The sequence below is a fragment of the Bombina bombina genome, chromosome 9 (assembly GCF_027579735.1).
Source record: "Bombina bombina isolate aBomBom1 chromosome 9, aBomBom1.pri, whole genome shotgun sequence".
Lineage (NCBI taxonomy): Eukaryota > Metazoa > Chordata > Amphibia > Anura > Bombinatoridae > Bombina > Bombina bombina.
In genome coordinates this window covers 24,605,714-24,620,315 of record NC_069507.1, presented here as the reverse complement: position 1 = coordinate 24,620,315, position 14,602 = coordinate 24,605,714, and the positions used below count along the sequence as shown (strand labels likewise).

Here is a 14,602-nt window from a genome sequence, read left to right as displayed (position 1 = left end):
TGTGCTCAGTATCTATATCTACATGAGAAGAGGGTAGTGTGTGCTCAGTATCTATATCTGCATGTGAAGAGGGAAGTGTGTGCTCAGTATCTGCATCTGCATATGAAGAGGGTAGTGTGTGCTCAGTATCTATATCTGCATATGAAGAGGGTAGTGTGTTCTCAGTATCTATATCTGCATATGAAGAGGGTAGTGTGTGCTCAGTATCTATTTCAGCATGAGAAGAGGGTAGTGTGTGCTCAGTATCTGTATCTGCATATGAAGAGGGTAGTGTGTGCTCAGTATCTGTATCTGCATATGAAGAGGGTAGTGTGTGCTCAGTATCTATATCTGCATGAGAAGAGGGTAGTGTGTGCTCAGTATCTATATCTGCATGTGAAGAGGGAAGTGTGTGCTCAGTATCTGCATCTGCATATGAAGAGGGTAGTGTGTGCTCAGTATCTATATCTGCATATGAAGAGGGTAGTGTGTTCTCAGTATCTATATCTGCATATGAAGAGGGTAGTGTGTGCTCAGTATCTATTTCAGCATGAGAAGAGGGTAGTGTGTGCTCAGTATCTATATCTGCATGTGAAGAGGGTAGTGTGTGCTCAGTATCTATATCTGCATATGAAGAGGGTAGTGTGTGCTCAGTATCTATTTCAGCATGAGAAGAGGGTAGTGTGTGCTCAGTATCTATATCTGCATGTGAAGAGGGTAGTGTGTGCTCAGTATCAAGATCTGCATAAGAAGAGGGTAGTGTGTGCTCAGTATCTATATCTGCATGAGAAGAGGGTAGTGTGTGCTCAGTATCTATATCTGCATAAGAAGAGGGTAGTGTGTGCTCAGTATCAATATCTGCATGAGAAGAGGGCAGTGTGTGTTCAGTATCTATATCTGCAGGGGAAGAGGGTAGTGTGTGCTCAGTATCTGTATCTGCATGAGAAGAGGGTAGTGTGTGCCCAGTATCTATATCTGCAGGGGAAGAGGGTAGTGTGTGCTCAATATCTATATCTGCAGGGGAAGAGGGTAGTGTGTGCTCAGTATCTATATATGCAGGGGAAGAGGGCAGTGTGTGCTCAGTATCTATATATGCATGTAAAGAGGGTAGTGTGTGCTCAGTATCTATATCTGCATGAGAAGAGGGTAGTGTGTGCTCAGTATCTATATCTGCATGAGAAGAGGGTAGTGTGTGCTTAGTATCTATATCTGCATGTGAAGAGGGTAGTGTGTGCTCAGTGTCTATATCTGCAGGGGAAGAGGGTAGTGTGTGCTCAGTATCTATATATGCAGGGGAAGAGGGCAGTGTGTGCTCAGTATCTATATATGCATGTAAAGAGGGTAGTGTGTGCTCAGTATCTATATATGCATGAGAAGAGGGTAGTGTGTGCTCAGTATCTATATCTGCATGAGAAGAGGGTAGTGTGTGCTTAGTATCTATATCTGCATGTGAAGAGGGTAGTGTGTGCTCAGTATCTATATCTGCAGGGGAAGAGGGTAGTGTGTGCTCAGTATCTATATATGCAGGGGAAGAGGGCAGTGTGTGCTCAGTATCTATATATGCATGTAAAGAGGGTAGTGTGTACTCAGTATCTATATCTGCATGAGAAGAGGGTAGTGTGTGCTCAGTATCTATATCTGCATGTGAAGAGGGTAGTGTGTGCTCAGTATCTATATCTGCGGGGGAAGAGGGTAGTGTGTGCTCTGTATCTATATATGCATGATAAGAGGGTAGTGTGTGCTCAGTATCTATATCTGTCATGTGAAGAGGGTAGTGTGTGCTCAGTATCTATATATGCAGGGGAAGAGGGTAGTGTGTGCTCAGTATCTGTATCTGCATGAGAAGAGTTTAGTGTGTGATCAGTATCTATATCTGCATGAGAAGAGGGTAGTGTGTGCTCAGTATCTATATATGCAAGGGAAGAGGGTAGTGTGTGCTCAGTATCTGTATCTGCAGGGGAAGAGGGTAGTGTGTGCTCAGTATCTATATATGCAGGGGAAGAGGGTAGTGTGTGCTCAGTATCTATATATGCAGGGGAAGAGGGTAGTGTGTGCTCAGTATCTGTATCTGCACGGGAAGAGGGTAGTGTGTGCTCAATATCTATATCTGCACGGGAAGAGGGCAGTGTGTGTTCAGTATCTATATCTGCATGTCAAGAGGTTAGTGTGTGCTCAGTATCTATATCTGCATAAGAAGAGGGTAGTGTGTGCTCAGTATCTATATCTGCATGAGAAGAGGGCAGTGTGTGATCAGTATCTATATCTGCATGAGAAGAGGGTAGTGTGTGCTCAGTATCTATATATGCAAGGGAAGAGGGTAGTGTGTGCTCAGTATCTGTATCTGCAGGGGAAGAGGGTAGTGTGTGCTCAGTATCTATATCTGCATGAGAAGAGGGTAGTGTGTGCTCAGTATCTATATCTGCATGAGAAGAGGGTAGTGTGTGCTCAGTATCTATATCTACACGAGAAGAGGGTAGTGTGTGCTCAGTATCTGTATCTGCAAGGGAAGAGGGCAGTGTGTGCTCAGTATCTATATCTGCATGAGAAGAGGGTAGTGTGTGCTCAGTATCTGTATATGCAAGGGAAGAGGGCAATGTGTGCTCAGTATTTATATCTGCATATGAAAAGGGTAGTGAGTGCTCAGTATCTATATCTGCATGTGAATAGGGTAGTGTGTGCTCAGTATCTATATCTGCAGGGGAAGAGGGTAGTGTGTGCTCAGTATCTGTATCTGCATGAGAAGAGTTTAGTGTGTGCTCAGTATCTATATCTGCAGGGGAAGAGGGTAGTGTGTGCTCAGTATCTGTATCTGCACGGGAAGAGGGTAGTGTGTGCTCAATATCTATATCTGCACGGGAAGAGGGCAGTGTGTGTTCAGTATCTATATCTGCATGTCAAGAGGTTAGTGTGTGCTCAGTATCTATATCTGCATAAGAAGAGGGTAGTGTGTGCTCAGTATCTATATCTGCATGAGAAGAGGGCAGTGTGTGCTCAGTATCTATATCTGCATGAGAAGAGGGTAGTGTGTGCTCAGTATCTATATATGCAGGGGAAGAGGGTAGTGTGTGCTCAGTATCTGTATCTGCACGGGAAGAGGGTAGTGTGTGCTCAATATCTATATCTGCACGGGAAGAGGGCAGTGTGTGTTCAGTATCTATATCTGCATGTCAAGAGGTTAGTGTGTGCTCAGTATCTATATCTGCATAAGAAGAGGGTAGTGTGTGCTCAGTATCTATATCTGCATGAGAAGAGGGCAGTGTGTGCTCAGTATCTATATCTGCATGAGAAGACGGTAGTGTGTGCTCAGTATCTATATATGCAGGGGAAGAGGGTAGTGTGTGCTCAGTATCTGTATCTGCATGAGAAGAGGGTAGTGTGTGCCCAGTATTTATATCTGCAGGGGAAGAGGGTAGTGTGTGCTCAGTATCTATATCTGCATGAGAAGAGGGTAGTGTGTGCTCAGTATCTATATCTGCAGAGGAAGAGGGTAGTGTGTGCTCAGTATCTTTTTATCCAGGGGAAGAGGGTAGTGTGTGCTCAGTATCTATATATGCAGGGGAAGAGGGTAGTGTGTGCTCAGTATCTGTATCTGCATGCGAAGAGGGTAGTGTGTGCTCAGTATCTATATCTACATGAGAAGAGAGTAGTGTGTGCTCAGTATCTATATCTACATGAGAAGAGGGTAGTGTGTGCTCAGTATATATATCTACATGAGAAGAGGGTAGTGTGTGCTCAGTATCTATATCTACATGAGAAGAGGGTAGTGTGTGCTCAGTATCTATATCTACACGAGAAGAGGGTACTGTGTGCTTAGTATTTGTCATGATAGTCTTAAAATGTTTACTGTATTGTAAGGACTGTTTCTGTATCATACAGCGCGGATTCCGATTTCGATATGTTTGTGAAGGACCATCACACGGGGGGCTGCCAGGAGCAACCAGTGAAAAAGGAAGGAAGACGTATCCAACTGTAAAAGTGAGTGTGTGATGACTAGAAATATGCAGCAAGGTGTAACATACAGTACAATCTCTGAGGGGCCACAAGCTATATACAAGGGATAAATATTTCCTGATTTGGGTCATTATCTTAAAGGGAGAGTGAACACCTTGAGATTGTCTTACATAATGTTTAGTTATGTGTAAAGAAACAACTTTATCATTTAGTTTTATTATTTATTTTGCCCCCTTTTCATGTGACTTAGCTCTTGAGCAATTTCTTACTCTCAGACCTCAAAATGCACCTGCTGACCTCTCAAGGCTAACGGCTACATATCTGCCCCTAATTGGCTTTAATTAATAACAGCTACAAAACCATTTACTTTATACTAACATAATGACAGAGGTTAGCATTGTCTGCTGACTAAAGCCCTGATTGGCTCCTCCACATAAGGCAAATGGTGGCTGGAGTTTAGTTATTGAAAACTAATTGTAGTATCGGCTGATATGTTATTCTTTAGCAACACAACAGAAAAGTAATTACACCGTGTGTACTGTCCCTTTAAGTAATGTAAGATTACATTAATATATCTGTGTTTGCACTGAGTAAATAGTATAATTTAGGATAGTTATGTTACTACTTATTGCAGTAGACCTGAGACCTTTCCTTGGCTGTTCATATTTGTTCTTTATATGAAAGGGACCATCTACATCTAGGGTAAAAAAACTGGCCAAGATTACGGGTGGAGCACGATATATATATATATAAAAATATCACACACCTATACATACATTACATACATACATACATACATACATACATATATGCATACACACACACATAAAAAGTACATACATACATACACACATAAGTACATACATACACACATAAATACATATTCATGCTTACATATACACATTATAAATACATGCATACATCCATACACACATAAATACATACATACACACATAGATAAATACATAGATACATACACACATAAATACATACATACACACATAAATAAATACATAGATACATACACACATAAGTAAATACATACATACACACACATAAATAAATACATAGATACATACATACACACATAAATGCAAACATACACACATAAATACATAGATAAATACATACACATATAAATAAATACATACATACACACACATAAATAAATACATACATACATTGGTAATTTTTCAGGTTAGATTTACTCAGCAGCTACGTGTACAGGATGCACAATACCAGACGCTGCAATATTTTAATACATCACTGGACAGCAAGGTACCCTCAGAGACAAATGCCACCGCATATCTAATATTAATCATGTGTCTGTTCCAGCCATACAAGTCTTTAGTATAGATTTACATTCTGTCCTGTAGCTCTTTAATTACATCGGGATGGCAAAGATTGAAGTGGACCTGGTGACGCACACGGACCCCCCAAGGGTTCACGCACACAGCCTGGTGGGAAAGCAAACCAATGAACAAGGAAACTATGTGGTGGCAGTGGGACCCACAGACATGACGGCTCAGTAAGTATGACACAAATAAATATAAACATCAATCATTTAAGTAAAGGTTTGCTAACATTCCTCTCTGGTCTCCAAGGGGTTAAACAAAGGTATAATAGCCATTATGGTGGCCAAGAGGTTAAATAAAGGTATGATAACAATCCCTCACTAGTGGCCAATGGGTTAAATAAAGGTATAGTAACAACCCCTCTCTGGTAGCCAAGGGGTTAAATAAAGGTATAGTAACAACCCCTCTCTGGTAGCCAAGGGGTTAAATAAAGGTATAGTAACAACCCCTCTCTGGTGGCCAAAGGGTTATATAAAGGTATAGTAACAACCCCTCTCTGGTAGCCAAGGGGTTAAATAAAGGTATAGTAACAACCCCTCTCTGGTAGCCAAGGGGTTAAATAAAGGTATAGTAACAATCCCTCTCTGGTAACCAAGGGGTTAAATAAAGGTATAGTAACAACCCCTCTCTGGTAGCCAAAGGGTTATATAAAGGTATAGTAACAATCCCTCTCTGGTAGCCAAAGGGTTAAATAAAAGTTTGCTAACAATTCCTCTTTGAATACAAAGTGATTGAGAAATGGTTTGTTAATAATCCCTCTCTAGTATCAATAGCCAAGTAAATGTTTGTTAACAGACCCTCCCTTGTAGCCAAGGGGTTAAAGGGACAGTACACTGTAAAATTGTTTTTCCATAAATGTATTTTAAATGACTTGTTATACCAACTGCAGAGTATAAAATATTTGAGAAATTGCATTTTCGGGTTTATTTGTGTATCTAAAGTAGCTGGTTGTGTGCTTTGAAACCACAGCCTATTACAATGGGTTGAGCTTCAGGTAATATCAGATCTCATTATGTTATCACTTTTATGTACGCAGACTTGTTTCCTTATCTTATATTTGTCTGGAACACCAAAGCTCAATACATAGAGAGAACAATGGAAAATTATCATTTTATTACTTAACTATCATGCCCCCCACTGAGGGTGTAATCTCTTCTGCTGGCTGTGTTTACTTAGGCTTGCCAATAGCGTATACGCCAGTATCAAAACTTTCAGTATAGATTGGGAAACCAAAAGCTAAATCAGCTATTTCAAATGCTGAAATAGGAGTAAAGGAGCCACTTGCAACCAATTTAATACACTCTAGCAGGTAAAAAGGATCATTAAGAATAATTTAAAGGGGAGAAAGTTTTTGGGTGAACTGTCCCTTTAAGTAAAGGCTGATTATAAAGCTCTCTCTGGTATCTAAGTGGTTAATCATAGTTTTTGTTAATTATCTCTTCCTAGTAGCTAAGAAGTTAAGTAACAGTTTGAAACAATCATTATCTGATAGCCAGGGGGTTAAGTAACAGTTTGTCTCTGGTAGTCAAGAGGTTAATTAAAGGTTTGTTAACATACTGTAGTAATCCCGTAGTAAAGTTTATCAAATGATTTACTGGTGAATTTGGTAGTAAAATCCCTATATAAACTTTTCTACAGTATTGTGATTGACCACTGTATATAATAACTAAGGACTTAACAGGCAAAAATAAGTTAAAGGGGCAGTCTGCTTGCAAATGTTTATTGTTTTAAAAGATAGATAATCCCTTTTTTACCATTCCCCAGTTTTGCATAACCAACACAGTTATATTAATGCACTTTTTACCTGTGTGATTACCTTGTATCTAAGCTTCTGCAGACTGCCCCCTTATCTCACTTCTTTTGACAGACTTGCATTTTAGCCAATCAGTGCTGACTCATAAATAACTCCACAGGAGTAAGCAAAATGTTATCTATATGGCACACATGAACTAGCACTGTCTAGCTGTGAAAAACAGTCAAAATGTACTGAGATAAGAGGTGGCCTTGGCATAGAAAATAGCATTTGAGCCGACCTAGATTTAACTTTAAACAAAGAATACCAAGAGAACAAAGCAAATTTGAAGATAAAACTAAAATATAAAGTTGCATTCTAAATCTTAAAAGTTTAATTTGACTTGACTGTCCCTTTAATTATAATTATTAGATTAATATTTTTGTTATTTCATTTTCGGTCTTTCCGTTGAACTGTTCCTGATGCATTTTCTGCAGGTTTAACAGCCTGGGTATTGTACACGTCACCAAGAAAAGCCAGACTGATATAGTGAAACTGAAAATGCGGCAGCAGTTGCTGAGAAATCGCAAGACACCACTCACTGGTAAGTTTCTAAATCAGACATGGGAGTTTTGCAGGTCCTATGTGACCTCACGATTACATATGACGCTGAGCCCTCGAAGAAACAAAATTGTGTCATTTAGAAAGTAGTTTGGGAAATCCTGAAGTTACTAATAGAAATCTGTGTTCCCAGAAGGCCTTTTTATTAGAGTTAGAGAAAAAATGCATCTTCACTCCTGTTCTTAAATAGAAGCTACAGCCATCCTTTGTTTGTAGAAGAAGGCGCAGCACTTCCTTGGAACCAAGGTGGTTAACATATAGGGGCCCGTTTATCAAGCTCCGTAAGGGGGCTTATGGACCCGTGTTTCTGGCGAGTCTTCAGACCGCTGCTCCATAACCGTGTCCGCCTGCCCTGATGAGGCGGACAGGAATCGCTGGAAATCAACCCGATCGAGTACGATCAGGTTGATTGACACCCCCCTGCTGGCGGCTGATTGGCCGCGAGTCTGCAGGGGGCGGCGTTGCACTAGCAGCTCACAAGAGCTGCTGGTGTAATGCTGAATACGGAGTGCGTATTGCTGCCGCAGTGTCAGATCAGGTCCGACAGACATATGATAAATAGGCCCCCTTGAGCGAAAGCTTCAAACACTATAAAACGTAGTAAAAGAACCTTATAAATCTCTGCTGGTGATACCTGTGATAATTATAATTCATTTACACTGAAGGCAACAGGTAAAAACCTTGTTAAAATTAAACTTTCATGATTCAGGTAGAGCAAACAATATATAAAAAACAAAAACTAAACAAACTTACTTAATATTATTACATTTATTAAAGGCCCAATAGTGCTATGGCAGAAGTGTTTGGAACTGTCACATACACTTGAATATGTATTTAGTTTAGTTGTTGGAGTCTGACACAAATCTTTTCTGTAAAAGACCTTGTGCACATTCTTAGAGGAGTGTGCACGGCCTTATTTGTGCACTCTCTGAAGCTCCTACTGAGCATGTGTGAGAGTTCATATCTCATACATATCTGAGTATGTGATTGGCTGACAGCTCTCATGTGATACAGGGGGCAGAGAAATGAAAGAAAACATTGAAATTTGCAGGAAAAAAATACTGCATATTTAAAACTAAATAAAAGGTAATTCAACAAATTAAAAATTGCTTTGTATTGTGTTTTTATTATAAATTTGTTTATAATGAAACAGCTGCATTTAATGGTCTGCTAATGTGTAAAATTAGGTAAAACATTTGTTCTGAGATTTTTAAAACAATAAAGGTGCATATAAAAGTGAATATATATTTTAATAACATAATTAGTGTATTTTGCTACAGGAAAATGATAAGTTCATGATATAAAATCCATATATAAATTCTTACTAGACATACAGAGTGCAGAGAACATTTAGAATTTGGTTCCAAAAACATAACATTGAGAGACAAATTTCTTTGATAATAAGAATACAGAGCAGTTCTTAGTTCATGGCTATTAGCGAGAAATCTCAGGGTCAGGGTAGATCCCATAGATCAGAAATCGTAGCCAAAAGGAAGAAAAAAAACTATGTAAACCCCTCCCCCATTCTAGTAAATAATATTCTGTTCATGTCCAAATCTAATATCTTTTGTTAATGGAAAATAACAGAATTTCAATCAGTTTGTCTTTTTCTGTTATAAAGTCTAATGCAGGGGCATAAAATTTACAATTAAAATGCACATGGATACATTTCAGTTTTGAAATGAATCACTTCTCTAATACACATGTATTAGCAAAAATATTTCAATTGAAAGTTTAGACTATTTCAGTGAGAGCTTTTACTGTGCAGGGAGCATATGTACATATATCTTGTGCACCCTTATTCAAGCACTGCACCTGCGCAGGGAACTAACGATACAGTGTATTTGTTAGCAATGATGCAAACTGGGTATATGTACAGATGCTTTGTGCACAAAAACCTATATTTTCTTCTAACACATATGTATTATAAAAATGTTTCCATTCATAGCTGAAAAATATTCATGTGCATATTAATTTTGTTTTTTTTGTACCTTTAATATATTCTTTAGCCTCTTGGCTTGCTATGTAATGCATTGTAGCCCTCACTGGCAGCCAAGTGGTTAATTTAAGGCTAATTTGTGCTGCAGTAAATGGGAACCTCTTGAGGAATCTACAAAACTTTGTAGTTTTCCCAAAATATTTTGAAGCCTAAGAATAGCTGTCTCCACCAGTGGCCAGAGATGTGGTTTTTGTAAATGGTAAAATACTTGAAAACGAGAGAAATCTCAATGTATCCTTCCTGGTAAAATATTTTATAAATAAATAAATAAATAAATTAATGAAAAAACATAATTTATGTAAGAACTTACCTGATAAATTCATTTCTTTCATATTAGCAAGAGTCCATGAGCTAGTGACGTATGGGATATACATTCCTACCAGGAGGGGCAAAGTTTCCCAAACCTTAAAATGCCTATAAATACACCCCTCACCACACCCACAATTCAGTTTAACGAATAGCCAAGAAGTGGGGTGATAAAAAAGGAGCGAAAGCATAAAAAAAATAAGGAATTGGAATAATTGTGCTTTATACAAAAAATCATAACCACCACAAAAAAGGCTGGGCCTCATGGACTCTTGCTAATATGAAAGAAATTCATTTATCAGGTAAGTTCTTACATAAATTATGTTTTCTTTCATGTAATTAGCAAGAGTCCATGAGCTAGTGACGTATGGGATAATAAATACCCAAGATGTGGAACTTCCACGCAAGAGTCACTAGAGAGGGAGGGATAAAATAAAGACAGCCAATTCCGCTGAAAAATTAATCCACTACCCAAATCAAAAAAGTTTCAATTTTTATAATGAAAAAAACTGAAAATATAAGCAGAAGAATCAAACTGAAACAGCTGCCTGAAGTACCATTCTACCAAAACTGCTTCTAAAGAAGAGAAAACATCAAAATGGTAGAACATAGTAAAAGTATGCAAAGAAGACCAAGTCATTGCTTTGCAAATCTGATCAACAGAAGCTTCATTCTTAAAAAGCCCAGGAAGTAGAAACTTACCTAGTAGAATGAGCCTTAATCCTCCGAGGCGGGAATCCACCCGACTCCAAATAAGCATGATGAATCAAAAGTTTAAGCAAGATGCCAAATAAATGGCAGAAGCCTTTTGACCTTCCTAACACCAGAAAAGATAACAAATAGACTAGAAGACTATCTGAAATCTGAATAGCTTCAACATAAGATTTCAAAACTCTTACCATATCCAAAGAAAGTAAGAATCTTACCAAAGAAGTCTTAGTAAAAGACAATAATTCCTCCCTAATGTTGATAGAAATCACAACTTTAGGTAAAAATTGAAATGAGGATAGCAAAAACCACCTTATCCTGATGAAAAAATCAGAAAAAGGAGACTCACAAGAAAGAACAGATAATTAAAAATTGTTCTAGCTGAAGAGATGTCTAAAAAGAACAATACTTTCCATGAAAGTAAATAATGTCTAGAGAAAACATATGCTCAAATAGAAGAGCCTGTAAAGCCTTTAGAACCAAATTAAAACTCCAAGGAGGAGAAATTGGCTTAATGACAGGTTTGATAAGAACCAAAGCCTGAACAAAATAATGAATAACAGGAAGGAACACTGCCTTACCCTGATGAAAAATCAGAAAAGGAGATCCACAAGAAAGAGCAGAAAACTCAGAAACTCTTCTAGCAGAAGAGATAACCAAAAGGAACAATACTTTCCAAGAAAGTAATTTTAATGCCCAGAGAACGCAAAGGTTCAAACGGAGGAGCCTGTAAAGCCCTCAGTACCAAATTGAGACTCCAAGGAGGAGATATTGACTTAATGACAGGTTTGATACAAGCCAAAGCCTGTACAAAACAATGAATATCAGAATGAATAGCAATCTTTCTGTGAAAAAGAACAGAAAGAGTAGAGATTTGTCCTTTCAAATAACTTGCAGACAAAACCAACCTGAAAAATTGTAAAATTCTAGGAATTCTAAAAGAATGCCAAAAGAATTTATGAGAAGAACACCAAGAAATGAAAGTCTTCCAAACTCGATAATAAATCTTTCTAGAGACAGATTTACAAACCTGTAACATAGTATTAATCACTGAGTCAGAGAAACCTCTATGACTAAGAATCAAACGTTCAATCTCCATATCTTCAAATTAAATGATTTGAGATCCTGATGGAAAAATGGGCCTTGAGATAAAAGGTCTGGTCTTAACGGAAATGTCCAAGGTTGGCAACTGGCCATCCGAATGAGATCCGCATACCAAAACCTGTGAGGCCATGCTGGAACCACCAGCAGTACAAACAAACGCTCCATTAGAATTTTTGAAGAACTAGAGGCGGAAGATATAGACAGAATGATAATTCCAAGGAAGTGTCAATGCATACGCTACTTCCGCCTGAGGATCCCCGGACCTGAAATAGGCCCCTGGGAAATTCCTTGTTAAGACGAGAGGCCAACAGATCTATTTCTGGAAGCCCTCACATCTGAAAAATTGAAAAACATATCTGGGTAAAGACCATTCTCCCGGATGTAAAGCTTGATTAACAGAGATAATCCGCTTCCCAAATGTCTATACCTGGGAAAAGGACCCCAGAATTTAGATAGGAGCTGGATTTAGCCCAAGCAAATATCTGAGATACTTTGTCACAGTCTAAAGACTGATAGTCACACCCTGATGATTGACATACACCACAGATGTGATAATGTCTGAAAAAAACAATAAACGTCTCTTCTTCAAAAGAAACCAACTGAAGAACTCTGGGAATGCACGGAGTTCCAAAATATCAAATGGTAATCTCGCCTCCTGAGATTTCCAAACCCCTTGTGCTGACAGAGAACCTCAGACAGCCTCCCAACCTAAAAGACTCGCATCTATAGAGATCATGGTCCAGGTTGAAAGAATCGAAGAGGCCTGTAGAACTAAATGATGGTGATCTTAACCACCGAATCAAAGATAGATAAACATAGAATTCGAAGATTTAAAAAGTGAAATCCTAGAATCCCTGCACCATTATGCAGCATAAAAAACTGGAAAGGTTTTCTATGAAAATGAGCAAAGGAAAATGAATCCAATGCTGCAGCCATAAGACCTAAATTTCCATGCATATATAGCAACTGAAGGAAATAATAGAGACTGAAGGTACCGACAGACGGAACCCAATAAGAAAAAAATCACTTATCTGTTAGAGACAAAGACAGTGACACAATCTATCTGGAAACCTAAAAAAGGTGACCCTTGTGTGAGGAATCAAGAGCTTTTGATAAAAAGATCCTCTAACCATGTCTTGAAAAAACAAAATTGAATCATATGAGATTCCGTAGTCTCAGAAAATAAAAATAATCTGAACGAAAACAGAAATTAAGATATGCATCTATTATATCTAATGAAAACAAATAATGCTATCACTGACCAAAAAAAGTCAGAATAGACCATATAAATACCAATCTAAAAGATGGTACATTTATATAATAAAAAGATTTTCTATCTTTGGAACAATGAATAGTTTGAATAAAACCCCAAAACCCAGATCCTAAAAATGGAACTGGAATAAATACCCCAGAAGATTCCAGATCTGAGCAGCGCTTGATCCTCAACAGGTGATCAACCGCACTTCAACATTACCCAAAATATATGGGACTGAAACACATTAAGGAAAGTGTTAGCCTTACTGGAATAGCTGGAATATAATAGAGAGAAAAAGACTTCTCACAGACGGTTTTACTTCAAATTTTATTTTGTACCCAAATCTAAGAATTTTGGACCGAATAGAACCAAAAAAACTTCTAAATAAAAACATGTTACTTGGGTAAGAATTTAGAATTTTGTTCTTTAGTAAGAACAACCAAACTAAAATAAGCTTAAAGTTTTAGTCTAAGAACTTAATCTTGAAGCCCAGAGTAACAGTTAAGAATTGAATCCAATATGAATCAAATAATTGATTATCTTGTAAAAAAAGAAATAAGGATTTTTTAGAAATCACAAAATTTCTTCTAGCTAAAAACAGCTAAAGACATAGATTAAACCTCATTTGTGAAAATATTCAATAAAAATGAAGAAACAAATAAAATTATTAGCATGTTAATCCAGTTAAGGGACCAGAACACACCGGACTTGCATAAACAAAAATGCAAGACAACAAGACAAATGCAACAGCACCCAGTCTGAACCTCAAATGAGCAGTAGACTTTGTCCCTTAACAATGCTAAATAATACATAATCTGATACTTGATCTTTAAAGTAAACAGAAAAAATGGAGCAAAAGCAACATCATCCAAATAAATTACAGGTCCAAGAAAAGTACCTGAAAATAAAAAAATTTCCTTAAATAGGATACAACCATTTAAAAAGAAAATAAATACTATTTTGCTATAGAAACAATAGCATAATTTAGCAGGAGTAGAGATAGCCCCATTAAATTGGAGAACCCTCAAAATTGAATTTAACTGCCGGCAAAGAATATCATTTAAAACCTTTGAAGAAAATTGTCAGCCTATTCCATTCCCTAGTATGAAGGAATGGAAAAAAACCTCTGAAGACACAGAAGATAAAATAAGCAGAAATAAAATGTTAGCTAGTTTTGAAAAAAAACTAGTTACCTCAATATCCAAAATAATCAACACCTTTTCAACAAAAAACAAATGTACTCTAATAAAAAATAAAAAAGTAGATTTGTTAGTGTCAATATCTGATGATGAAAAGTTCTGAAAGAGAAAAAACATCATCAGAGAAGGATAATTCAGTATGTTGTTGGTCATTTGAAACTTCATCAAAAAGAAGTTTGAAAAAGACCTAAAAATGTTTTAATAGAAGGCGCAAAGTCAGACAAAGCCTTAACCTAGAATCAGAAAAATATTCTTATAAATTTTCTAAGTATATCTTGTACATAAGATGTAAAAAGAAAAGCAATACATAAAGCATAAATACTAATGGATTCTGCATGTAAAAGTTTATCCTGATAACTTATTACAAACCATAGCTAAAGATAAAGATTCATA

At 37.5% G+C, this 14,602-nt stretch overlaps 1 protein-coding gene across 2 annotated transcripts in view; it reads left to right on the top strand.

Moving 5' to 3' along the window:
* Positions 1-14,602, top strand: part of NFKB2 (nuclear factor kappa B subunit 2) — a 178,584-nt gene that overhangs the window by 77,527 nt on the left and 86,455 nt on the right. For both annotated transcript variants that reach the window (XM_053691952.1, XM_053691953.1), the window contains exons 4-6: positions 3,856-3,954; positions 5,307-5,458; positions 7,515-7,621. In XM_053691952.1, the coding sequence (XP_053547927.1) occupies positions 3,856-3,954; positions 5,307-5,458; positions 7,515-7,621 (358 nt within the window). The remainder of the gene's footprint in view (positions 1-3,855; positions 3,955-5,306; positions 5,459-7,514; positions 7,622-14,602) is intronic.